Source organism: Vanacampus margaritifer, chromosome 10 (genome assembly GCF_051991255.1).
Source record: "Vanacampus margaritifer isolate UIUO_Vmar chromosome 10, RoL_Vmar_1.0, whole genome shotgun sequence".
In the NCBI taxonomy this organism is placed as follows: domain Eukaryota; kingdom Metazoa; phylum Chordata; class Actinopteri; order Syngnathiformes; family Syngnathidae; genus Vanacampus; species Vanacampus margaritifer.
In genome coordinates this window covers 27,109,802-27,136,827 of record NC_135441.1, presented here as the reverse complement: position 1 = coordinate 27,136,827, position 27,026 = coordinate 27,109,802, and the positions used below count along the sequence as shown (strand labels likewise).

At 40.9% G+C, this 27,026-nt stretch overlaps 2 protein-coding genes across 13 annotated transcripts in view; both read right to left on the bottom strand.

Annotated features, from left to right (window-relative positions):
* Nucleotides 1-15,672, bottom strand: part of dlg3 (discs, large homolog 3 (Drosophila)) — an 81,905-nt gene extending 66,233 nt beyond the window's left edge. For 4 of the 9 annotated variants that reach the window (XM_077578553.1, XM_077578554.1, XM_077578555.1 and 1 more), the window contains exons 1-4: nt 14,952-14,979; nt 14,746-14,877; nt 9,520-9,611; nt 5,490-5,663 (exon numbers count right to left, since the gene is read on the bottom strand). In XM_077578553.1, coding sequence (XP_077434679.1) covers nt 5,490-5,663; nt 9,520-9,611; nt 14,746-14,877; nt 14,952-14,964 — 411 coding nt within the window. In that variant the 5' untranslated portion in view covers nt 14,965-14,979. Of the gene's footprint in view, nt 1-5,489; nt 5,664-9,519; nt 9,612-14,745; nt 14,878-14,951; nt 14,980-15,365; nt 15,393-15,530 lie in introns of those variants that run through there. The other 5 variants (XM_077578556.1, XM_077578559.1, XM_077578558.1 and 2 more) reach the window with 2 other exon arrangements.
* Nucleotides 15,673-15,686: 14 nt separating this feature from the next.
* On the bottom strand, nt 15,687-26,888 carry gdpd2 (glycerophosphodiester phosphodiesterase domain containing 2). 4 transcript variants are annotated; one of them, XM_077578565.1, is made up of 16 exons: nt 26,715-26,887; nt 24,356-24,459; nt 24,162-24,255; nt 24,001-24,060; nt 23,384-23,482; nt 23,186-23,279; nt 22,167-22,312; nt 21,781-21,863; nt 20,918-21,077; nt 20,428-20,634; nt 19,851-19,999; nt 18,825-18,972; nt 18,565-18,647; nt 18,437-18,462; nt 17,404-17,824; nt 15,687-15,776 (listed from the first exon to the last, which is right to left on the bottom strand). In XM_077578565.1, exons 1-15 carry the CDS (start codon nt 26,790-26,792, stop codon nt 17,754-17,756), a joined length of 1,602 nt encoding a protein of 533 aa, XP_077434691.1. In that variant the 5' UTR covers nt 26,793-26,887; the 3' UTR covers nt 15,687-15,776; nt 17,404-17,753. The 4 variants fall into 4 exon arrangements, with proteins under 4 accessions (XP_077434691.1, XP_077434689.1, XP_077434692.1 ...); XM_077578563.1 differs by having other exon boundaries at nt 18,565-18,972; nt 26,715-26,888; XM_077578566.1 differs by lacking the exon at nt 24,356-24,459 and having other exon boundaries at nt 18,565-18,972; nt 26,715-26,837.
* Nucleotides 26,889-27,026: the final 138 nt, after the last annotated feature.

Sequence of the window (27,026 nt, the reverse complement as noted above, 5' to 3'; positions counted from 1 at the left end):
AGGCTTCGCCACACTTCATGACAAGCCAGAGTAGCTCGCCTCGCTTTTCACGATATTCTCTCACTAGTCTCCAACCTGCGCAGGTTCACCAAGTAGCGAGAGTGCAACTAAAAATCAAGACTCGAGAGTGTGTGGATTTGCACCACGGCAAGCCACGAGCAGCCAATCAGAGGGCTGCAGGGGCGTGGCTTGCAAAGCGGCTTGAGAGCAAGATGTAAGCATATTGATCGCGGCACGCATGAGCGAGCACATGTTGCAACACTTGGAAGCAGCCTTGGCCTGGATCTGGAAGGTTCGACGCTCTTATGTATGTAACGAGTCATAATAGCTTGGAATGTTTCATTATAAAAAAAATATTTAAAAAAATGATTCCTGTCTTTTAAATTAAGCAGGGTTAAACTTGTTTTTAATTCTAGGGAGATGTTTAAGGTAAAAAAAAAATGTTTTTTTTTTGTCAAAATAAGGTGCTAATATGCGAGTGCCATTAAGAACTGAGGACGCCCAGTAATTTGTTTTACCACCTGTCTGCGACCCAGCAGGTGAGAATGACTATTTTCATGGATGGCAGCAAGAAGACGCTAGTTAGCTGGCTAGCTAAGAGAATTGAAACCCTGCCCAGCGTGTTTGTCACAATTGGATTTGACGTCCATGCATACATACGAATAGAACGACAGCACACTTTTATTACTGTCGCTATACCGATTCCGATATCCAGTTTTGCAGTATCGGCCGATGCCAATACCGTACCGATATCTAGTTTTTCCCAACATGAAAAAGCTGCACTGCATTCAAGGGCCATTTGGATATCTTGGCTCGGCATGCAGAGAACACATCACACATCAGTGAACAAAGGTGGCAAATCCAGGCCAAGAAAGTAGAAACCATGCCACAGTTTGGCTTTAGCTCCCTAGCTAGCTCCCCGGGTGCTTGATTACCCTACTAGGGCGCTAGCTAGCCTGCCACAGTTTGGCTTTAGCCCCAGGTGCTAGCTAGCTAGCTCCCTAGCTAGCGCCCCGGGTGATTGTTTACCTGCTAGGGCGTTAGCTAGCCTGCCACAGGTTGGCTTTAGCCCCAGGTGCTAGCTAGCTAACTCCCCAGCTAGCTCTCCGTGTGCTTGTTTACCTGCTAGGAAGCTAGATAGCTAGCACAAGTGGCTAAAGCCAAACTGTGGCAGGGTTTTTACTTTCTGGACCTGGATTTGCCTCAGTGAATGTCACAAGATGCTGCATCAAAAGTCCTATATTAGCGTTGTAAATAATGGTATCTGCATGTTACTTGTTAGTACTTGCCGATACCACTGTTTTTATGCAATATCGGCTCCTCTCCCGATCCCGGTATCGGAACAACACTAACTTTTATGTTGAAAATCGTCCTGTGTGACTCATAGCAGGTTTGAGAAATGTGCACAGCCGTCACCTCACGTGCGTTTCCTGCACAATCTGCAAGCCTGCAGTCCTTCCTCTTTTTTTTTTTTTTCTTTTTTGTAAAGACAAACCTTGATGACTGCCGTACCCAATTAAACATCTCGGATTGGGGATGCGGCGGGGTGGCAAGCGCTCGGTGATTTATTTTGGCAAAATGAAAGCGCTGACCTCTGATGTGGAGGGAAAAAGACTTTGGCGTGTGATTTATGGCGGCGGACGGAATTATCTGGCCACTCTTCAACCGAGACGTTTCTCCTTCTCTTTCTGCGCTCGCTGCCTGGCGGGCAAAGCGCCGCGCAATCCGCTCGGCGTCAGCTTGCAGTATTACATAAACCCACCTGGACCGCACGTGCGCGCGCGTACGTACGCACACGCATGCACGCACGGGTATCGTAATGACCCCCCCACTAGCCCGCCACCCCCCCTCTCTCTCAACCACCGGCGCAGACCTTTGCATTGAGTCATTTGGAGGCATTTCTATGACAAGCCATGTGACTACTCCTTTGTCACCTGACCGGATGCCACACCTTATAAGGCAAGTCGGTAGTGGGGGGGGCTTAAAGGGGCAGCTCACTTGCAGCCCGGACGTGTGCAGAAGAAAAAAAAGTAGAAAGCGGGGAGAGGGTTGAGGATGGCAAGTTTCTCTCATATAGAAAACGTTCAAGTGAATCTTACTGGATTTATGTTCAATTTGAAATAATGTCCTGTTATTGAATAGAGTGACAGAAATGTAAACATGTTTTGATCTGATTCATTGATTAAATTGACCAAATAAGTAGAAAAAAAATGCTCAGACTGCTTACTAAGTTATTTGTAGATTATGTTTTTATATCTTTGATCAGGAGGCTACTAGTGTGTGACGCATACCTACTAGACCTAGTAGTGTTACTAGTGCTGCAGAATAGTTTACTTACTAAGTTTTAATTGTGTACTTTAATATTCGTAAGACAGTGATTCTACTTATCCTACAAGCACTCTGGTCATTTTCGTAGTGCACCGAATTGTCTTACTTGTGAGAACAAAGGCCATACGAGTACCTGGACCTTCATGTGAATATGAAGAATACGGGCTAAATGCCGAAAGGGGCTTTGGATACGGCTCAGGCGGATAGTGAAAGGGTCCAACTGACGGTTTTCTTAGAGAAGTCTTCACACGTCTTGCCGAGCTGTAAATGTGCGTCTGAGGAGGTGTCGCAAGCAGGAGAGTCCAACGCAATCGTCACTTCTCTCTGCGCAAGAAGCCGCTACACCCAAAAAAACAAAAGCTTGCCCTGCTGCCAATCAGTAAACTTCTGGCCTGGTTTGGTTTAGCTTTGTATGCTGAAAAAAAAAAAAAAATCCACAGCAGACCATGTCATATTGCACTTTCCTCTTATTGATAAGGTACGGCATGAAATAGTGCCATGAACTGGCAGCACGGTGCAGTATTGGTTAGCATGACAGCCTCGCAGTTCTGATGTTCTGAGTTTGAACCGCAACTCGCTTCCATCACTCAACTCAAAAGCACTTTCAAACGACCAGCGCTCTTTTTTTAAGATGGAACCCCAGGGCAGCAGATACAATGAAAACAACAGAGGCCCCAGAGCTGAGCCCTGTGGAACACCACACACGTTTTTTTTTTTTTTGGTTTGTTTTTTTCCCCACACACCACACACATTCCGTTACACATGAGAATTCATATCGCGCACATCACCGAACCGCTTGGTGTCCGATCGAACCTCGGTAAAGACCCACTGCTTTAGCCACAGATGTTTGCTGCTGTACGTACATGTCATGGAGCAGCTGTTCGCTGACACGAGGCCTATTAATAGCCCGTTTCCACCGTGCAGTCCGTTTCGGTTCACTTCACACCAAAATTTGCAACTCTGAACCCACATTTCACCGCCATTTCGATTGGCTTGTTGGTCAAACTGCTAAATTCCTGTTGAACTTTTCATGGAAATTCAACCAGAAACTACAACGAGCCAAAGCGTCTCCCGACCCCCTCAACCCTAGTAAACACGCTAAAAGTCACCATAAGTGAGGTGGGGGGGGGGGGGCCTGTGTGTGGGCAGAATGGCGATGACTAGAGGGGGCATCAGTGAAGCATGCTGCTCAACACAAGCGGGAAGGGGAGGGCGGGATGGAGGGAGTAAAAATAGAGAGAAGAAAATAGACGAGACGCCGAGAAAACAAAATGTGCCCGTCGGTGCACGACAAGGCAGAAGAACAAACTCTGTTCTGTGCATTTTTTTTGCGCGAGGGGGGGGGGGGGGGGGGTATTCGAAAGGTGGAGGTTGGCGCAAATAACCTGATGAGGTGCGGGTCGTGGAAAGGTGAAGCTTCTCACAAATAAGCACACAAATTAAAAAATTAAAATCAAAAAAAGAAAGAAAGAAAGAAAGAGGAACGAGAGGGAAGCAGAGAGCCAGATCGAGAGGCAGAGCAGTCAGTAGGGATGCAGGCGGGGGAGGAATGTGGTTTCCATGGCAACGCCGGCTGGCCGTTCAGCACCGCACTGCATCTCTCTCTCTCCCTCTCTCACTTTGCAGCCTCCCCCACTACATCCCTGCCTCCCATTCACTGCCTCCTCATCCTCCACTCCCTCCTTCATGCGATAGAGGGAGTCACACTCACACACACACGCACACGCACGCACGCACACACACGCACACAAATCCAGCACCTCACTATCAAGCGCATCCATCTAGGAATGCGAGCGTGTACAATGTGCGATGAGTCACGTGCGGTGTTGCTGTTTAACGCCACTAACCGGGAAAAGAAAAAACAAAAAAAACTCTCCATCCTCATCATGTCTTTGGTGCTATAAAACAGCAAAATTCAAACAAATGTAACCAGAAGCAATTTGGGCGGAGCCTTTTTTTTTAAAACTACAACATCAAAAAGAGACATCTGTGTATTTTGTCGGCAAGCTCATTTTTAAATGTTATTCTTGATCATTCATAGAATTAATTAAGCAATGATTTAATATAAAATTGTAATTGTTTATTTTACTCATGTTTGTGTATTTTCTGTAAAATTGTTCTGCAAAGTAAAAAATTTGACTAATATTTTTGTCTTTTTGGAAAGACGTCATTTTAATAATAATAATAATAATAAGGCATTGCAATTCTTCAACTAAATATTTAATTACACAATTATTAATAATTTTAATTTTAAAGAATTGTAAAATTGCTTTTTGTGTATTTTTGGGTAAAATTGTTTGTTTTGACAGTTAAATAGTAATCATGCTCCTTTTAAAAGTTTTAATAATTAATGTAATTACAGTGCTACTGATTAAAAATGCAAATTGCAAACTTTTAGAACATTTGTGTATTTGTTAATAATTAAATTTAATTTGTAAGATTGTTTACTCAAATTATTAATAATTGAATTGAATATAACTCAAGACAAAATTATTTAAAACAGTAGTGTAGGCTCCTATTTTATCAACAACAAGCAGATGTTTTACTCTTAAAAAAGTAGATTCACTACGTTTGTTGGCCACTTTTAAACACATTTTAAACTGTTTTAACATTGACATGTAGACACGGGGGGGGGGGGGCTATACTGAAATAATGATTGAAATAAAATGTCATGCATATATTATAAGCTACAGAAAAAGTGTACCTAAATACATTTCTGAAAAAGAACACAAAACAACAGTTCTAGAAGATTGAATGTAAATGTACTGAACTTAAAAGTTAAATACAACTGAAGTTGAAATAAAAAGTTCAAGCCACCGTAACTTGGGACTTTTCAGGGCTGATACAGTTTACTAATAGTCAAAGAAGCCTGACAACCAATTTTTGGAGCCGAGATTTGTTTGCAGTAAAAGGGAAAATATTGGTGTAAAATTTGGACACACTTATTTTTATTAAACAGCTTTTCAGATTTTTTTTTTTTTTTTTTAAGGCCAACGTGTCAAACGGCCAAGTTTATCCCAATTGTCACATTTTAACCCAGTGGAACATTTCATTCAGTGATTCGTCAAGCTCCACAAGAGGGGAACCATCATCATCATCATAATCATCATCATCATCATCATTTAAAAAAAAAAGAAAAAGATATTAAGCGTGCAACTCACCTTTGGCGCTTCGACATGCGATCGAGTCACCAGGCCACAAACTCGCTCCACCTTGTGATCACTTCGTCTGCACGTCACTCGGACGCGGGAAACGCCTTCTTCCTCCAACTCCTCTTCCTCCTCCTCCTCCTCCTCCTCTTCCTCCTCCTCCTCCTCCTCCGCTTGCTCCGGTTTCTTAGAGAAGACAAGTCAACTGTGATTTAATGTCACAACTAGTACATCAATAAAGTTTTTTTGTCAGAATTTGAAGAACTAAACATGTTAGCTTCCTTGCTGGGAGTTGTGTACAAAATCAGGAGAAGCGGTTAATATCATGGCTGGATGGAAGGTTGGCTTTATTACTAAATTAATCCTTTCAGTTTAACCTGGAATTTTTTCACACAAACCGTATTTGAATGATGAAACAAGCCCTTTTTGAAGATGTCTTAAGTTCATCCAACTTTTCATTTTCTTCAGCAAGGAGAAAAGAAACCGTGGCTCCTGCCTCTCATCGTGATGAGATGCAGTAAATGAATTGACATTGCTTGGGTTCATTAAGGCAAGAATTAGCCACAATTCTCCTTCAAGTACAGCAGGGGGCAGTGTTTAGGGGAAAAGCCAAGTGGCCCCTGGGCTCATACTTGTTGGCGTGAGAGTTGAAGGTGGATTTTGGAAGTGTTCACAGCATGACCACTTTTGCTGTTTCAATTTGTGTGTGTGCGTGTGTGTGTGTGTGTGTGTGTGTGTGTGTATTTATTTATTGGCTGATTTTTGCTGATTTTTCTTCCACTTGTAAAGTTAGAAAAATACTAAAGGACAGGAGAGTACTGTATTGTAAAACAGTTACTGTAAATGTTCTGCCTACATTTAAAATCTTTTTTTTTCTTTTTCCTTTTAATCAGCTGATTAAATGGTTTATTCTGCCCAAATACCAGAATCGGCATCTGCCTCCAGAAAACCCATATATGTCTTGGCCTTCGTTGTTGGTTGAACTGGTATCTATCCATCTATGCCAGTGACGTATAATGCCAGTCATACTCGGAACAATGAAATGCTGTTCCACTAGATGGCAGAAGCGAGACTGAACGTGCGTTGTGTCCCCATGTTGCCATTGATAAAAGCGCATAATGGCTTTTTTTCCCCCCCTTTGCAACGCTTGTAGCGCCTCTGCCTCAATTTGAGGCGGGAAAAGGCCTGATGTTGCGATTTGCCTCTCTTTGTAGCACAGCAAGGAATGTGCAGACTCATTGGCTTTCCCTCCCATCCTCCACCCAGGTGACGACACGGCCGGAATACTGATGAGCTCCTCGCCGGGTGCCCATTAAGCATCCCGCTCTCTCGCTTGCTCTCTCTCTCTCTCTCTCTCTCTCGCTCGCTCTCTCGCTCTCCGTCTCCGTCATCCCACCAGCACTGCTGCAGCCCTTCTTATCAGCCTCACGCCGCTCGGGTCCCCACATGCAGATGGGATCCAGGGACCGAGCAGGGGAGCGAGGGGTGGCTTAGTTGGATGCAGCAAATTAGACGGCAAACAGGGCGGATCACAAGGAAGCCGGAAGAAAAAGAAAAAAAAAAAAAAGCTTAGCGAGGCAGAATGAAGGCGCACTTTGCGTTTGTGTGGTTGACATGGTTCCAATCGCAAGCAGATGACTGAGACGGAAAAAATGAGCCGCTGATCGGCTACAGCGGGGATCAAACATTTTTGAAGATAATCTAATTAAGACATTTTTTAAACTCCTTTAATATAGCGATTTAATATGAGATTATTTTTTTCAAGGCCCTCTTCCCATCTGTTTTTAACAAACACAACTTAAGATGTGTCGAAATTAATCGATGAATCGACAAGTAATTGATTATCAAATTGATCGACAACTATTTTTTAGCTATTTTTTCTTTTAAAAATGTCCAAATCCTCTGATTTCAGCATATCAACAGCAATTGTTCACACACCAGTTATAATTCTTTAATTAAAAATACAAAAGTTTCCGCCTGTAAACATCATTAAGCATATAATTTATACATATATTTAAGGCAAGTTGTAAAATATGTGAAGACTTCTTTTTTTAGGTTTAACAAATTTAACACATGTCTCAAATTTCGATACTGTAAGATCGTACGCCGAGAAACGCTACTTGGGAGGAGCAATATGGCCGCCACACGGCTTCAAAAGTCCTAGCCTATCGGCTATCCAGTCATATATTGAGATCAGTGGCTCTGACCAACCAATCAAAAGATGCAAAAATACTGAACTTGGTTTGTGAGCCAATGAACCAATGGATAGTTTGTGTTTTTTTTAGTGTAGAAAAATAGCTGAACATGAAAACAGAATCAAAGAGACATTATTTGTTCGGACAAGCCGAAAGCCACAACAACTAAATTAAACCGTTGCATCTTCCTGAAGCTGTCGACGTTTTTTTCCTTTTCATTGAATTTGGACTTTGCAGTGCGATGCAGAAAAACAAACAACACTGAACATAATCCATGTGCGACTTAGCACATGAAAGTCAAACAACATATTGCCATTAAGTGATTGACTCTGCGAAGCACGCAAGAATGACGTCAGACTCAAGTTTGATGTGTGGGCCGTCACGCCGTCACGCCGTTCGCCGCCCGCCGTCACCTTGACATGATCATCGTAAAAGCCCGATTTGCGCTTGAGCTGCGAGGGGCCGCGCGAGGATTCAGCCGCAAACAATCCGGTGCACAGGACGTCAAATTCAATTCATGCTTGGTTCTCATTGGTCCAAACCCGTTTCCTTATCTCCCTCGCTGACTTTGAGCGAGAAAACCTTTACAATTGCTAAAACATGGCGGCACAGCACCACTTTTGTCCAGATGAATTATTTTTCTTGGAGGAATTGAAAATCTTGTGCAATGGCACTAAAATTGTGATTTCCCAAAAACTCACTTCATCAAAGTTCCTCGGCACCAAAATGCCACAAGATGGCAGAAAAGCACTAACGTTGTCTTAATGAAACTCCTCAGTTGACCTCAACATTGTTCAACATGTCACAAGATGGCCGCAAAGAACTGCTGTGTGGAAATGAAGATCTTCAATTTATTTCAACGCAGTTCCACAAAATGCTTGCAAAGTGCTAACTGTGTTTAAATGCAGCTTTTTAATTATAAATTGTGACTTTTGTTTCAGTGAAATGCCTCAATTCACTTCAAAATAGTTCCATGGTACCAAGATGCCGACAAAGCACTATTTTTGTCTAAATGAAGCTCCTCAATTGCCTTCAACATCGTTCCTTGGTACCAAGATGCCACAAGATGGCGACAAAGCACTAGTTTTGTCCAAACAAAACTCCTCAATTGACTTCAATATATTTCCTAGGTCCCAAGATGCCACAATATGGTGTCAGAGCACTACTTTTGTCTAAATGAGGCTCCTCAATTGCCTTCAACATCGTTCCTTGGTACCAAGATGCCACAAGATGGCGACAAAGCACTAGTTTTGTCCAAATAAAACTCCTCAATTGACTTCAATATATTTCCTAGGTCCCAAGATGCCACAATATGGTGTCAGAGCACTACTTTTGTCTAAATGAGGCTCCTCAATTGCCTTCAACATCGTTCCTTGGTACCAAGATGCCACAAGATGGCGACAAAGCAATAGTTTTGTCCAAATAAAACTCCTCAATTGACTTCAATATATTTCCTAGGTCCCAAGATGCCACAAAATGGTGTCAGAGCGCTACTTTTGTCTAAATGAAGCTCTTTAAATGACTTTAAACAAAAAAAGCTAATTGGTGATTCTTTCACAACAAATAACGGATTCTGCCAAATATCTGGGCAACGTGCAGCCTTCTTCTTTGAGGACACAACTCTTTTCTTGTTGGCGTGTGTGCGCGTGTACCAAACTAAAAATACACCAACTTAATGAAAGGACTGGCTGACTTCGTAACGACAAGCAAACGGCCCAGTGCGACTCCGCCTTCCCGTCCCACTGGGCTCGAGAGGCGCAGGTAGCGCACGGCAGCCACATGTGGCAACAGATGTAAACATTGGGGCGTGTTTTGTTAGCAAGTGCAACAAGTGGCGGCAAATGTACCTCGCACGCTTCCTTCTCGTTTTCGTCTTCTTCCTTCAGTGCACTTTGTTGCGCATTCAGCTGCAAGGTCACCTCGTAACACTCTTGAATATCTACGAGAAGGGAGGAAAAATACCCTTTATCGTCTATAAATAGAAACGTTACACACTTGCGGAAAGAGACGTGAATGAGTTGACGCGTCAAGCGGGATGTTTTTTGGCGAGCAGACGACAGAGGTGGCAAATCCAAGTCCAGAAAGTAAAAACCCTGCCACGGTTTGGCTTTAGCCCCTGATGGTAGCTAGCTAGCTCCCTAGCAGGTAAACCAGCACCATGGGAGCTAGCTAGCTAGCTAGCTAGCTAGCACCTGCGCCATTTCAATGCTTTGGATTTGAGATGAGCACAGCTTTTGTGTAGAAGAAATAACGATTAGATGGCCGATCTCGTCACGTCGGTTATGAGGACGAAATAAGCACAGTCATCAAAAAAAAAAATGAAGCTTTAATACACTTTAATGCAGAGTTCAAATGAATCCGATTAGTCAATTAATTGATTGAATAATAATCGATTCTAAAAATATTCAATAATGACAGCACTATTGCTGGACTTGTTGCTAGTGATGGCGAAACACTAAATCTCACATTTAAGATCAATCGGAGCAGGGGTTTAAGCACTACGGCCTGCCAAATTGTAATAGTTTTGTGGGAAAAGGGGCGTGGCCACACCTCCTTTAAACTCAGGAAGTACAGTGTCAATCTTCACGAAACAGGTATAGTTTGAAAAGGATTTCTAATCTGCAATTAGAAACAGTGTTGTGGTGGCAGTGAATGATCAAAATAAAATGAAATAAATATTAAAAACTTTTATTGTTATTTTATATGACGAGATTCAAATGCAGATTTCTTGATTGAGGGCAGAAAACCTAACCACTATGCCAGTGTGCTACCAGGACAATGATACGGTCGTCATTGGAGTGTTGTTTTACTGAGACTTGTCATTTTCATTTTCATTTTTATTTTTTGGTGCTCGGTCCACAACAGCACTTGGCTCAATGAGCAGCCGGCTGGCCCGCTGAGTGGCGGGCCTTTGATAAGAATGCACTTGGACAATTTTGCTGATGTCACACACGGGAGCTGACATAAAGAGGTTAGCGGGAGACCGCGTCAACTTTTTCCAAAAGTTCAGCGCCGGGGCAAAGCGCTTTGATAGAAGTGCCAAATCCGGGTCCAGAAAGTAAAACTCCTGCCACAGTTTGGCTTTTGCCTCAAGTGCTAGTTAGCTAGCTAGCTCCCATGGTGCTTGTTTACCTGCTAGGGCGCGAGCGAGCTAGCTAGCTAGCTAGCAAGCAGCCATGGTGCTCGTAAACTTCTTGGGAGCTAGCTAGCTAGCACTAGGAGCTAAAGCCAAACTACGACAGGGTTTTTACTTCCATAAGTGTTAGCATTACGCTAGCGACCCTAACAGGAGCTAACATAGAGTACTGCTACAGAGCAGAGGTGCCAAATCCAGGTCCAGAAAGTGAAATTCCTGCCACAGTTTGGCTTTAGCCTCAAGTGCTAGTTAGCTAGTTAGCACCCATGGTGCTCGTTACCTGCTAGTGAGTTAGCTAGCTAGCATTAGGAGCTAAAGCCAAACTGTGGCAGGGTTTTTACTTCCTGTACCTGGATTTGCCAGAGATGCTTTTTAAGTGTTAGCGTTAAGCTAGCTGCCCTAACAGGAGCTAACAGAGTACTGCTACAGAGCAGAGGTGGCCAAATCCAGGTCCAGAAAGTGAAATTCCTGCCACAGTTTGGCTTTAGCCTCAAGTGCTAGTTAGCTAGTTAGCACCCATGGTGCTCGTTACCTGCTAGTGAGTTAGCTAGCTAGCATTAGGAGCTAAAGCCAAACTGTGGCAGGGTTTTTACTTCCTGTACCTGGATTTGCCAGAGATGCTTTTTAAGTGTTAGCGTTAAGCTAGCTGCCCTAACAGGAGCTAACAGAGTACTGCTACAGAGCAGAGGTGGCCAAATCCAGGTCCAGAAAGTGAAGTTCATGCCACAGTTTGGCTTTAGCCTCAAGTGCTAGTTAGCTAGCTAGCTCCCATGGTGTTTGTTTACCTGCTAGGGAGCGAGCTAGTTAGCACTAGGAGCTAAAGCCAAACTGCGGCAGGGTTTTTACTTCCTGGACCTGGATTTGCCACCTCTGCCACGGAATTAGCTTATGGTATCATATTGAAATCTGATTTTTGGTATCTGTACTGTTCTTCTCCTTAAGTGCAAAGTCTGAGTACTTTTCTTGGTTCTCGCTGCTGTTTTCAGACGTCAGGCCGCTCGCTCAAACCGGCTACAAAAAAAAACATTCCCAAATAAATGGGAAGTCGTCCAACCCTAACAGACCACATGCATTCCTTTCCATGGAAGAAAACTAACATCATCTTAGCCAGAAGACCTTTTTTGATGTCACGGCAATGACTGATGAAAAGTCGTTTTTTGGGCGGTGGAAGCTTATCCCTTCCTCAAAAAGACCTTACATGCAGGATTAGCGTGTTTTTATGTCCTGGGCCTCCTCTTGTTGTCATGCGTCCATTCAGTAGGAATGAACTTCTCTCCTTTGCTTGTTTGGGGGGAATGTCACAAACAAGAACGTGACCCCCGTCCTCTATAACAAAGTAAAACATTCAATGGAAAACTAGGTCACAAATACAAGCCCGGCCAGCCCAACCGTTCACCCGCCCGTGGCCCACCCCCTCAATAAAATATTCTCTGGGACGTTTAAGGTCTCGTGTAATTCAACATGGGGATCCCCCCACCGCAAAGCAAGCGTCATTCAACACCCCCCCCCCCCTCACTTTTGCTGGAACAAAAGCGCGGATGCACAGTTAAGGCAGCTTTTGTTCTTGACAGCGCAACCATGCAACAAGTGGACAAGCGGCGCCTCCCACACGTATCCGACACTCGCTTCGCAACAAAAAATTGATGAGGAAAAAATAAAATAAAAAAAACATAATACCAAAATTTTTTAAAATAGAACGACTTTTTTTTTTTTTTTATCAATTTTAAAATTGCAAATGTATTCATTAAAATTTAAATAATAAAAAAAATACAATGAAACAAATCAAAATTAAATATAGTAATATAGAGAGGAGTGAATTGCAAAAACAGTAGTTGATGCTGATGCCCACAAAATTTTAGCTATTTTGCATCCGTTGGGGCCAAAAGCAACGGGAAGCAGTTGAAACAGAGCCGCCACCGCCCCACGTGGGCCCGGCCGGGCAAGTCAAGGCGAGTAGAAGCAGAGAAGATGAAGACGGCTGAGTAATGTTTACACTCCGTGATGCAAACCACATCGTCGCTCGTTTGAAGGCCAGCACGTCAAGAGAAGCGGCGGATGACCACAACAGGCCTGGCATTGGCAGTGATCGGCACAGATGCCAAAAAGCAGGTGGATTTAGTTTTTTCTACCCGTCTGCCTCGACCTGCTCACTAATGGAACATTCTTTGGCAAGAATGTTTGGAATCCGTCATGGGAAAAAAAAAAATCCTTGCTGCATTGCAATGACTACAGTCTATTAGGCTTAGACATTAACAACCCCAAAAATATGCTTTGTTTTGTATTAAATAAATAAATGTTGTTTGGGAGTTTATACATTTGACCCAACTTTTTGGACACAAACTGGAAAAGAAAATGAGCTTTTTCTAAAAACAAGCTTTTTTTTTTTTTACGCTAACCATTTTTGCTAAGTTGCGACATCACAAACTACTACTAAACAACAAAGCTAGTCTAAGAAAGGGGTTTTGATGGCAAGAAGATCATTTGTTTACAGATAAGCAACTACAAAAAAGCAATGTTGACTAGGGCTGGGTTTAAAAAAGTTGAATAATTGATATCGAATTGATTTTCCTTTTCGAGTCATTCATTGTCTCATTTTGAATCGTAATTAATCGCACGACTTCATTAGCTAACTCACGATTAATCACAAATTTTATATCTGTTCTAAACGTACAATAATTTTTGTTCTAGGTTTTCATAATCTTTTTAACAAAGGTGGGGAAAAAAATGTGACACTAATAGAAATAGTTCAAATGAATTTTTGACGTCTATAGCCGTCAATGGCAGAGAATGAGTTAATAACAGTTTACAACAGATTATCCCTGGTTTAGTTCCCAGAGTCGTGATATGTTGATTCTGCTGATCAACTATTTTCCTTAGCACATTTTCTAAATAAATGAGCTTAGCTTATCTTTAACAAAACAGATGGATTGTTTTTTTGTGTGTTTAATAAATTGAAGTTGAAGAATGTCAGCCCTTGTGAGAAAAAATATGGATGTCCTGTCCCTGATATTGAAAAAGCCTTCTGTAGAAAGTCTACATGTGCGTTGCGGGAGTAGTCACATTTACTCCGAAGGATGACTACTGCTCTCTAGAAGTGCGGTGATACAAAGGAGGCCGATTGTTGTCCACCGCCCAGTCCAGGAAAGGAAAGAAAATAAAAAAATCATGACGTGAAAAGTCTGATCTTATTATTCTATAGATAGGCTGCGTTAATTGTCAATGCCCGACGTACACGCAAGCGTTGTATGCTCTTGTGAATGCTCGCTTTCACAAGCGTTAAGACATGTAGACTCACTTTACGTAACCCCCGTCCACATCCTGTGACTGCCCATAACAAGGAAGCGTGCCCTCACCCTTCTACACTTTACGGTGGACCCCGCGGGGAATATCATCCAAACGCAACCGCAATAGGCGAAAAAAAAACACTAGGTAGTGCCGGTGAATGTTGTTTGAAGGTTTAGAGTTATCATTACATTTGTGCTCATTTCCGTTAGCCTTCCTATTGTGTTTCGCATGATAAGTTAGCATTAAGCTAATGGACTTTAGGTACAGTTGATCATTTTGGTGTTTCAATATCAAATGTTTAATCCTCTTTTGTTTTATGTGTCCATTTTATAGTACACATCAACAAGGAGTGACCAAAAAAACTGCTTATTTAAAGAAAAGCGCCAGTGAAAACATGAGTACCGAGGAATGCTTTAAAAAGTTCTACTCATGTTTTATTATTAATACTCATAGCACAAGAAATACTCGCCTGTCAATAGATTGAGATTCACTCACTGTTGATATTTTTTGTGCCTTTTTTTCTGGTGATGTGCTCTTATATGAAATAAACGCAATGGCTCAATAACATTTGGGAAAATATGCCGTAGCTTTTGTATGGCTTCTCAGGATAATAATGTGTTTAAATGTGTAGGTTTTTTTTCCTTCTCATTACCAAGAAGTGCTTGGAAGAGTTGGCTGCCCAGGATGGCGGACACTTTGCCCACGCTGGTCTTGAGGGCCTGCTCGTCTGGACTGGTCAAGCTGGCCTGGTAGCGTCTGAGCAGAACTGCTGCTCGCTCCGTGTCTACAGAAACACAAAAAAAAACGTCACATTACGGTTTACATCGACTGGCAGAAATCAGCGGCTGTGAACTCCACCTGCAGATTCCATACTTTTCCCTTCACCTGATTTATTCACACCTGAACGCATCACTTAACCCCACTAACCTGTCTTTAAACGTTTCTAAAGTGTGGCCAATGAGCAACAACAACGCTAGTTGACACATCATTAAAGTTCACATTTTTGGGGGATATGCCTAGATATTAACATACAGTACAAGTGCCCACAAAAATAGCAACAGTTCAGTATAAATCTGCTTGGCTGTGAACTCCGTCGGCATATTCGACACTTTTCCCTCCATCTGAAGTATTCGCACGGAACACACCTGAACGCACCATCAAAGCACCTGAATGCATCATCATCCTGTCTGTAAACATTTCCAGTTTGGAGAAGACCACCACCAACAACAAAAACTTGTTGACACGTCATGAAAGTTGCCAACCGCCACTCACCGTATTTGTGCACCATGCCGTCTCCAACTTCATGAATTCCCACGCGTCAAATGGTTTTCGTTTTGTTTTAGGAGGCGAAAAAGAGAGTCAGTAACGGTCGCTAGCTTAAGCAAACGAGCCACAAAAGAACTCTTTCTTCTTCCCGCCCCAAAAAATGTGACTCACTGGTGCAGACGTCCTCTCACTTGCAACACGTGAGAGGAGTTGAGCTCATGACAACTTTTTCACTAAGTTTGTGTCCAGAGAGACGGCCCGGGAGTTGTTGTGCGGTAGTGTACCTCCACCTCCTTCTCCTCCTCTTCCTCCCTCCTCTTCCTCCTCCTCGTCATGCCGCGCCTCCGTGGGAAGAGGATTTGTATCCTGCTGGGTCCTGGCGGGTCCACACCTTCCACCGCAGCAGCAGCAGCAACCCTAAGGTGGTGGAGCCCCGTCGGCAGGCCGCAAAGAGAATTTCTTTTTACGGCATGCTGCTCACCAGCGCTGACGCGGTGGTGTTTTTTTCCTTCTTTTTTTTTGGTCCAATGTTGTATTTTTTTCCCCTCCCTGCCGCAATCCCCTCAATGCTGGAGTTGAACTGGTGGCTAACTTTGGCGCCCTCTAGAGGCGAGATGAAAAAAAAAGCCTTAATGAATTATCGTATTCTATTAGTCTACTTTTTAACCATGTACTATGTTTATTATGTTTAATGGTTTTGAAAAGCTGTCAAAATTACATTTGATATTGTATTTGATGAATTTATATTACATTTTTATTTTATGTGATATCTTTTCACAAATAAATGACTATGCTAAGTCTGATGGGTTTTTTTGTGAGCAACTTCTTAGGATAAAGCTTTTTGTTTAAAAAAAAAAACTCATGACATTTTTTTAAGCACATATCCTCCTGACTACCAGGAGAGAGAGAAAATGTCCAATCATGTTTATTTTTGATATTCCCCAATCTTTGTGAAGTAATTGGAATACTGCAAAAGAAAAATAATCATTTAAAAAGATATATATTTTTAAAATTTGAAGTGTCCACTACAGTGGACATTGGAACCCCATTCAGGCAAAACGGAACTTTGTTGGCAAGCAGTTTAGTGACTTTAGTCCAACAGGAAATATCAAAAAGGCTACATGAGAAAGGGTTCAAAATAAACATAAGTGCCCATTATCTCATCAAATGTTTTTAGAATCGATTACAAATTTATTATAAAACATTCCCCCAATTAATTTTTATTGACAAATTGTTAATTTTGTACCGTTTAGTGATAAAACAATTGTATACAATTACACAATATAACATCAGCTAGCTGTATCCATCCAATGGAAAGCAGATTTAGGCACGGCAAACAAATAAATAAAATCTAAGTGTCGTGTCACAGGCATGCTTTGTGAAATAGGAAACAAAATATATCTGTTTGAATAATTATAATTTGACAAATACATCTTTTCAGTGGATTTTATTTGCCAAGGAGGACAGTGATTTTTATTTGTTTTTAATGGTAGCCTACGATAGGACCACTAGTGGTGCGCGCACTCCCTCTAGTGGCAACATGAAAATACAGCAAGGGCTCGTGATATTAATATTATTATTATTATAGTCTCTCCAACATAATGCACAGTTTCGACACTAGGCTAGGCTTAAATTTAAAAAAAAATAAAAAATCTTGAGAATTTACATAAAAATTTAAGACAATTATTTTAAGACAGTTAAATTATGCACAGACCGATTTAATTTAGTGATTATTTTGTTTAACATTTTCTTAGCTTTTCTTATTTTATCATATTCATCGTTGCCTTTATTTTTTATAATTATGATCAATGACCATTTTAAGATGAGCTCAAAGCAGAAAAAACATTAGACAAGACAAAAGATTTTTCCAAATTTTGACAAAAATATTTGCCTTTTAATTAAACTGGGTTTAAACTAGAGATAGCCGAAACATCAGTTACTATCTCACCACTAACAATGAGAGAAAGCTAAACACAAAAGAAATTGGCCCCTGTGATAAGACCTAAGCTTTTGTCCTTAATGCCATTTTAACCCTTTGCATTACCTTTACTTTTTGACATAGTCAAGACCCACAGGATGGCCGTCGATGCCATCGCCAGGTGGTTTTGCATCCATAACGTTGTTTCCGAGGTTGACATTTACAGTGGAGCAGCATCCGACACTCCCCATTGACGAACCTAATTGACATGAAAACTTGTCACTGGCGTGTTTTTCTTCTTTGCAGGATGAAGACGCAAATACAACTGCGGAATCTTGCAGGATGGTGACAAGCAGCCCGTTATGAAACATCTGGATTGACAACATCTGCGCTTCCCTTCATCACTTCACCAGGGGCCTCCGATGCAGTACAGAACGAGGAGCAGCAGTATCGGAGTAGTCGATGTAGCAACGCGGCTACACAGCTGGTAAGAGCGACATTTCCTTCTCATTCCAGGCCAACAAGTTCTGCCGTTCCTTCTTTGACACTGGAACAAAAAGAGCCGGGGAAAAAAAGTATTAGTGTTCGGTGAGGTTGCTTTTGGATCAAGCAAAGCTAAAAATGGTCATTTCTTTTCACTGCCAACATTTTGTAAAATAACATAAAAAACAAAACATAAAAATAAAACAATGTTGATAGTGTGATTGCAACATTCTATGCTATTGTGTAAATTATTATTTTTTAAATTATTTTATTACTAAATACGTATTTTGTACTTATTCTTTATTTACTTAATTTATATGTATATTTTTGCTAATTAGGAAAAATACCAAATTCATATCATTATCAATATTAATAAATGAATCGTATTGATATTTAAATAATCTACAACAGTACTGTGGACATAATTATTTTTGTTATATTATTTTCCCATAATTCCTATCATTTCCATTTATATTTTTCACATTTCATGGAATATAAACTGATAAATAAATATTTACAATTCTATCACCACTTGTCTTATCTCACAAATTATTTCAGAAAATTCTATTATTTATATTTGTATTTTGCTCAGATTTTAATAATGATTACAATCATTCCTTTGGTTTACTTAAAGAAACTAGCATGCATGCGTTTCATCCTTAAGGGCGTACTTCACCTTTTCTTCGGCAGCAATGACTTTTTCTGCAAGGGAGGGATGACATAACAGAATTAACCATATCACATCAACTTAAAAAAAATAATAAATATAACTAAATATTAATCTCATTGTATTTATGGGCTTACCGCTGGAGTACATACACACCAACGATCAACACAATAGCGAGCACATCCACTGCAATCCACGCAATCGTGTACGTCCGATGATGCTGAAAGGCACAAATTAGGATGAAGTGCTGTCGTGCGCTGTCGCCTTTGAGGCCGTTCAAGCGTAACGTGCCTCTCTGTGACTCCTCCAGTCTCTCTCTTGCAACCCGCTGAGGACAAGCTTGCAAGGGGGGGGGCGAGACCGGAGGAGTGAGCGAAAGGCGCGCGAGTCCTCGCACCATGATCCAGTCGGGTCGCCGCACGTCCCTGAGCAGGTGGCAGGCGTTGGTGGTGACCGAGCTGACCCCGGCGCACCACAGCAGCGAGAAGAGCCACGACTCGTTGACCACCCACGTGTTCACCGACACGTTTCGACTCACAAGATCCCTGTGAGCACACGGAACACGCAAAACAGGACATTAGTACAAATGGACAGTGCAGAAAACAAACAAATTCATTACCCACAGGTCTTTGCACAGTTTTTTTGGATTCAAACAATACAAATCTAATTTCATGTAGGACTACAAAAATCTAAGACTTTCCATTGAAAGGCTGAAATTTTGATTTCGACAATCGTAAGGTCAACAAGGTCTCTCTAACCAATTATCAAAAAAAATGATTAAGTTGATAACTGATTTGTTGCCAATCCATTGATTAATTGTTGCACCTCCATTATATATATATATTTATTTATATATCAACCTGTAAGAAATACAAGGGACAAAAAGAGTTCATTAAAATTCAAGGATTAATAAATATTGAAAAAAAAGTAAACAATTTGAGCTATTATGACTACTTCATCTTTGTATTTTGAGGCATTCTGGATGCTTTTGACACTACGCTGCCGCTCACGGGTTAGTTTTGGTACTGCGTCAGAAATCTGTTTTAGGGACGGTGGACAGATGGTAAAGTTTGTCATTACTGAAATATCTATGCTAATTTCTGTTAGCTTGCCTGTCTATGGTGTTTTACATGATATGTTAGCATTAGGCTAGCTGACTTTCGTGAGACATGAAATAGTTTAGTTGAACACTTTGTGTTTAAATGTACAATGCTTAATTCTTTAATTCTTCTCTGTTTTACATGACAAATAAGTAGAACTTATTTGGACAACTGTGTAAGCAAAAATCTTCTTTTCACTTCCTCAATGTACAGTAAGAAAATAAATAATAAAATAAAAAACCTCAAGGACTTGGCCTCACTGTTCCAATGCTTTTGGAGGTAAGTGTTTGGCGAAGGTCTCCAGTTACCAAAGTGCTCGTTACCTGATTTGTGCTGCATTCAATTTGCTGTATTGCAGATTGAGGTGGTTTCCTCCGTCTTGAAACATGTCGTGTTTGTTATTGTAGACGTGGATGAAGCCCGGAGCGGCTCTTTTTACATAGTCTCGTTCTCCAGGAGGAAGCCACAGGACCTGGACAAACAAACGAGACAATCGCATGAGAAAATTGTTACGGGGCTCTCCCGGTTATTAAGGATGAAGATGAAGCAGGAAGTGTTGATCATCACCGGCCGATAACGTTAGCTTTTTGAGCAGAGCTCAATACTGCCCAACATGTTGTGGCATAATGTGGTACTGCAACGAGTATGTGCAAATCTAAACTGGAACTTGCCTGTGTACCGTGTATTGTAAAAAGACATAAAAACGATTGCTTATTGACATAAAAAACTATCTAGCACCAGTGATGACCCACTATATAATGGCAAAACACTATCTCGATAAATTTGTGTGTCGTTGCTTTATATTATATTGCTGTAACTATGTCCAAATCCTGAGCATGTAAAGAAAACCGATCGGAGGACTGGATGGAGTACAATTTGCGAAATGAGTTTGAGGCCTACCAGGCTTGGGTCCAGGTCAGACATCAGGATGGTTCTGACCACATCCACCGTGTCGTTCTCCTGGTCGGGACTGTACAGGTCGAACATGACCGAGACGTTGTGGCTCTTGGCGAGGCGCAGGAGCTGCAGCAAAGACGCCACGCTCTGATTTCGGGCCTCTTCTTTATCCTCCGCAGGGAGCTGGGACAATGAGCGGAAAGGATCCGTCTGGAAAACATTCAACGCAGATGACCATCGATGCAAACGTGTGCAGTTTATCAGTGGTTGTCAACATTTTCGTTTCCCCCCCCCTAAAAATTATGGATTACAATTGTAGCGTTTTGATTTGTTTTTTCACAACAAAATAGGTCCTTAATATGAAGTGGCTTTTTTTTTTCTGATGCAATTACAACTTTTTGAATTCCTATTTTTTTCTTAAAAATAGTCCACTCCTTTATCCCTATGACATTTAATCCCCCCGTACGTCATCACGTGCGCGGTGAGCGCTCACCTGTAGGAACCATTGACCCGCGTTGAGACGTTGCAAGTCCTTCCAAGTCAGCTCGGTGCTCGCGTTGAAATCTTGGTGCGGAAACTTCTCTTCGACGTCGCTCGTTCTCCTTAAGAAGCCCGAGTCCTGATCGTGCATCAAGAATGGAATCCTGTCCTTACTATAATATGCAAACAGAATTATGGAAAGAAACAAAAGAGAATCTTGAATTAGTGTGAATCGTCTTAAGATTTGTTCAAGATTCAAGATGTGTATTTGTCATGTGCACACTAAAAGCAAAATGCTAGTGCTGAGAAATGAAATTCTTACTTTGCTGGTTGACAGATTGTGCTGCCATTTGTTCAGGATATTCAGCAGTATTTTGTCAAATACAATTAAAACGTTAAATATATATATTTTTTAAATATGACTTTTGGGAATACAATTTTCAATAAAACAAAAATAATTGTACTTTTTTTTTTTACATTTACTACAATACAATGCGACTTTGTATTTCTTCTTAAATTAAATAAATAAATGACCAAATGTCTATATTAATACATTCATTAAAACTATAACAATTATTTCAAAAAACTAAAATGAGTAGTCACCGATACCAAGTATCAATACCACAACAACTTTTGATACACAACATTCCGACACCCCCAAAAAATAACGTCAGCTCTTTTTCAAGAAAGACATAGATCTCAATATAACATTTTCCCTAAAATGCATGCAATTAATGGCAATTTTCAATTCCTCAAATTTCTCATTTCTACTTCCTGATTGCAAAACGGCCACAAGATGATAATAATAATGATGCCGGGTATCAGTACTGGTCTATCCCTATTTTAAACGAAAATTCTAAAAATAAAAAAAAACACCTGATCTGCACGTCTGTCTCAAAGGCCATCACGCCGCATTGGAGGCTCCTCTGGAACGACATCATCGTGTTCTCGGGGGCCAACTGAATGCAATTCGCCATATATGGTGAGACAGACAGACAGACAGACAGACAGACAGACACACACACACTGTTGTGCCAAGTAACACAATGCCATGCAACGTGTTCATCTAAGCTTGATAGTGAGCCAACGGCAAATGCGTATAACGTGTATAGTGCTCCTCCATACATCTCCGCCATATTGTGGTTCACATGTGAGCCATGAGGAGGACGCGTGGCGCAACGCCCGTGAACATGCGACGCCCATATTTGGCGGCGAAGGCGCTGCCGACGACATCGGGAGAATACGCCAGGACGTACGCTCACCATGGGCGCGCCTCGGTGGCCGATGAGCTTCGGCTTCGGAGGCAAGTCGTGGTGGTCCATCAGACAAGGCGAGTGGACGAGTAACGGGCACAGGAGGACGGCTGCTGACACTGCGGCGTACAACGACGCCATCAGGAAGCGAGAGCCTGGTCAAAGGGAAAAAACGTGGCAGGCAATAAATGGACACTCTGGATTTGTACATCCTTATTGTCCCAATGCACTTTTTTTTTTATCTCATGGCGCACTACCAAACAAGAATGTCATTAAAAAAGTATCTCTAGGTGCTGCTTTTCTGATTAGCAAATCAGAGTACAATGGGCCCAGCAGTTACTTCTTTTTAAATGGAAATTGGACAGCAACGTACCACAAGATGGCAGCAAAGCAGTACTGTTAATTGAATTACGCTCCTATGTAGTTCTTTGGCAGACAGATGCCTCAAGATGGCGACGAATAGCTACTTTTTTTTTTTTTAAATAAAGCTCATTAACCCACATCCACATAGGAACCAAATGCCACATGGCGTCACTTTTGTCTTTAAATAAAGATTCTCAACTTACTTCCACATTGGGCCTTGTCACTGAGATACTTGACGGCGCCAAAGCACTACTTGTGTTAAATGAAGCACCTCAACTCATTTCAACATAGTTCCTTGGCACCACGAAGCCACACGATGGTGATGACTTTTCAAAATGAAGCCCTCGGTTCACTTCCACATACATTGGTGGCACCAAGAGAACGCAACATGGCGGTAAAGCATGCATTTTGTCCAAATGAAGCTCTTTTTGTCAACTTCATTCAAAATAGTTCATAGTCACCGAGATGCCACAAAATTGGGACAAAGCCTCACTTTTGCCTAAATGAGGCTCCTCAACTCATTTCAACAAACTTCCAAGCCACAATATGGTGGTATTGTTTCATCATTTCAAGTATTGGACAAATATTTGACTAATTTAAGCGTTTCCCTACATACAATACAACATTTTGTGCAATTTGATGATAGCAAGATTTGCATAGCATACATTTTGTTTTGGCCGAATAGAATCCCTCGAAGACAAATGGGCTCAGCAGAACCAAACCTCCTACAGCGCCGAACTGCAGGAAAGGAGCAGTCGCCTTCCAAAGCATAAAACACATGAACCACATTCAATGCAAAACATACAGTTAGCATCTGGCTATGGCGTTCAAGACATTGTGAATTCCGTTACAGGCGCAACTACCTGGAGCGAGAGAAGAACAGTGGGCCATTCTCTCTTCCACTGGAGGGTTATTCCCACAATTCCAAGAGTGATGAAAAGAAAACCGAAGAATAGGAGGCACTATAAGGACAGAAAAGCTAATTAACTCACTCAAACACAAAAATGTGTTTACACTCTGTGCATGTGTTTCCACATTTTTAAAAATATATTTTTTTTTTTATGCAAGAGCATACAGAAGGCTTTGATGCAGCTTCTGATATGAAGAGGTGGCTTAAAGAAACTGTAGTTATTAAAATAAAAAATAAAAAAAGGCCAGTAGGTGGCAACAGAGTATAAGAGATCAGCCAGGGCCATGTTGCAACAAGCTCTTTTTTTGTCAGTCTTTTCACCAGGAATGTGAATATTGATGAAACTTAGCTTTATTCTAATGCTCAATTGCTGCAAAATGAAAACAGATACAAATACACTTTTTTTCCTGAAAGAAAAGACTCTAAACTTTCTTTTGGTAGGTTTTTATAGCAATAGAACACAATATTCTGTGGGTCTTGCGAAATCCAGTAGTCCAGGAGCAAAGGGGGTTGCTTCAGTGAAAGAGTTAAAAAAAAAAAAATCACTAGCAGATAAAGAAGCCAACTTGCCTTATGCAGCCAATGCAAGTTGAGTGGTTCTCTCAAGGCAACTTGGAACAAGGCAAAAAGCTGAAGAATAAAAATTACACTTACAGTTTCTGTCTGGAAAATTGTAATCAATTATCATTTGATTGATTGATTCATTTGCATTAACGATCCTGTATTCTCACCAGCAGTAGCACACAGTAGCTGGCGAAGACGGCCGAGGTGATGATCAGCACCATGAACCAGTTCACCCAGCGCTTCAGTTTGATGAAGCCGTTCCTAAGAAGAAGAACAATCAAAGAAAGATCGCCAAAAACAGCAGGAAGGCGACATGTGGGGCTTTTTGTGTGATTGTTTTTGTGCGATGGCTTTTGTTTACCAGTTGACATCCTCTTGGTCATTTGAAGTGACCAGACAGATGTACATCCAGGACACCGACAGCAGAGTGATCAGAGTGAGGAAAGTCAACCACCAGCATGCACACTAAAGCGGTGAAAAGGCAACAAGCTGAATCGTATGCGCGCCATCTATCCATCAATTTGGCTCAATAGATCAATCAATAACTTGAGATCTCAAATGCAGTTGCACTTAACAGCTCTCTCTTTACATCTTTTTAAAGATGTGTCATCCTTCGCGGATATTCAAGAGTATAGAGTAAAGATATCTGGTTTCAAACTTACGGAGTAAAAGTAAAAAAAAGTGTCATAAAAATAATCAAGTAAAAGTACAGCAACAAAGTAAATGGAAATGCGGTGTAATAGAAAAAAACAATGAGTAATCAAATGCAAAGAAAACAGTAACAAAACGGTTTTGTTATGTTTGGATTTTTTTTCTTAAAAAATAAATTGCACGAAAAAGGTCAATTGACAATAATAAAATAAAAAAAACGACATTTTTTTTTTTTAAGACAATCCCATTGCCCTTTTGTTCCAGGATAATTTGTCTTAAATAAGTTATTATTACACAAATATATTATAAAACCTCTCCCCAAGTAATTCAGGAAATACATTATCAATATGTAAATATAGAATTTAAACAGTCTCCTTTTTTGCCATTGTTTTTTGTGTGGGAAAATAGAATAAACAAACTGTAGCTGAACACACCACATTGAAAGCACTAAATTCAAAATATTTGCCTATATTTAATGAAACTGCAACAGAGAAACGGAAATTATAGTAGCCATAATGATACTTATATCCATCCAATCATTTACAAAATAAAATACAGTACAATCATTTGTTGCATCTTATTTTTTTTTCATAAACGTAGTATCGGCCTCAAAAGGTTCCTCACTGTACTAAACAAACCTAAAGTCATGACAATGTGCAAATATACAACTAGTCCTCCCAAATGCAGATTTTCTTTTTTCTTCATTTAGTCCTGTCCTAAGTGTTGACGTTTGCAGTGAAAAGGGGTTCTTTGGCAAATGTCAGAACATTAAATGAGCTGGACAGGCTGGAATGTTAATCTGTGATTGCACGCCGTCAGATTTCCAACGGTTGCTGTGGTGAGAAACACAAGGAAAATCCAGCATGTCGTTTTATGGCTGGGCAGGAACTCAGCACGCAACAAATAAAAAAGAAAATCCATTTTCCATAATAAGTCTGCTTTGGGCATCGCTTATTGAAATTCCTGACGACTTCACGCCGTCTATTTTTTGCTATTTACTCGACAGTGTGTCTATGTTCTGATAGTGAAAAAAAAGTTTTACAATAAGATGCAGTGAGAATCGCATATATTATTTGTAGATGTAAATGACAAATGTTAGATTTATATCGCAGCTGCCTTAAATCAACATTAGTTATGACAAAATGTTTTTTTGGGGGGGATCTTCCTATAATCACCAATACACAAATACTGTTTTTATTGTTGAATTGTGATTATGATTGCTACCCAGGGACTTCCAAATGTACTGCAAATTATTCTTGATTGACTTGGGTGTCAAATTATAGCATATATACAGAAAAAAATGGGGTGTTAAGCCATTGAGGGGCCTTCACCTGGATGAATGCATTTTTGAAATAATACTAAATACGTTACAAATTATTTGAAGTAAAAGTGTAAAGTCTAAAACTAAATAAAGAAACTACTCTATGGTTGGGAAAAACTGACCAGTCCCATCTGTTAAAATGTTGCAATACGTAGAACACAAAAAAAAACATTTTGTTAACATTTAACAATTTTTCTCCTTCCACATGCTTTAAAATGCACTAAACGTCATCGCTTTGAGGAAACAAAAATAAGATGACTCTCAAATTTCAACCAAATTGTAAAATGACCAACAACAAAACGTCTACTAGCTTAATGCTACAATCTCATGCTAAACCCCATAGACCGGCTAACGTAAAACCAAAATATTCAAACAAACCCCACAATCTCACAATTTGGTTGGCCCATACGTACGACAAATGTTAGATTTATATCGCAGCTGCCTTAAATCAACATTAGTTATGACAAAATGTAATAATGGAAATGCGGTGTAATAGAAAACAAAGGTAGGTCCACTCGATTGTCTCATCTAACAAAAAAAACAGCTACATTCATGCTAGCAAATATTACAAAACGCCTTAGATGGGCTAACATAAATCAGCAGGTAAGTTACAGTAATTACAAATCAGTACGATGAAGCACAAAGTCCTGTGAAAGGGGTTCACTGTATCCACAAATTCCCACAATTCTGTTTCATAAACAAAGTTTTAGAGCTATCAAGACAAAAGTACGCATAAACGAGTCTTTACTTGACTTTCCCTGCCTTTCCTCAAGCGTTTCCAGCGGCAGCTGTACAAGCCTCGGCAGCAAGTGGTGAATGGCGACATCTCTTCGTGCTCTCCTCCTCCTCCTTCTCCTCATTCCCAGCGTAACAAGTGCATGAAGAAGTTGGCGAGGGACCACAAAGCACGTTCACTGGCTACCCGCAAGGAGAACTGAGCCCCCATTCAACACGTCCACCTATAGGGAGTGAGCAGCAGGCGGGAAAAAAGAGAAGGAGAGCCAATGAGGATTTGGGAGGTATTAGGGCAACCCGTGCTTAAAAATGCTGTCAATAGCGA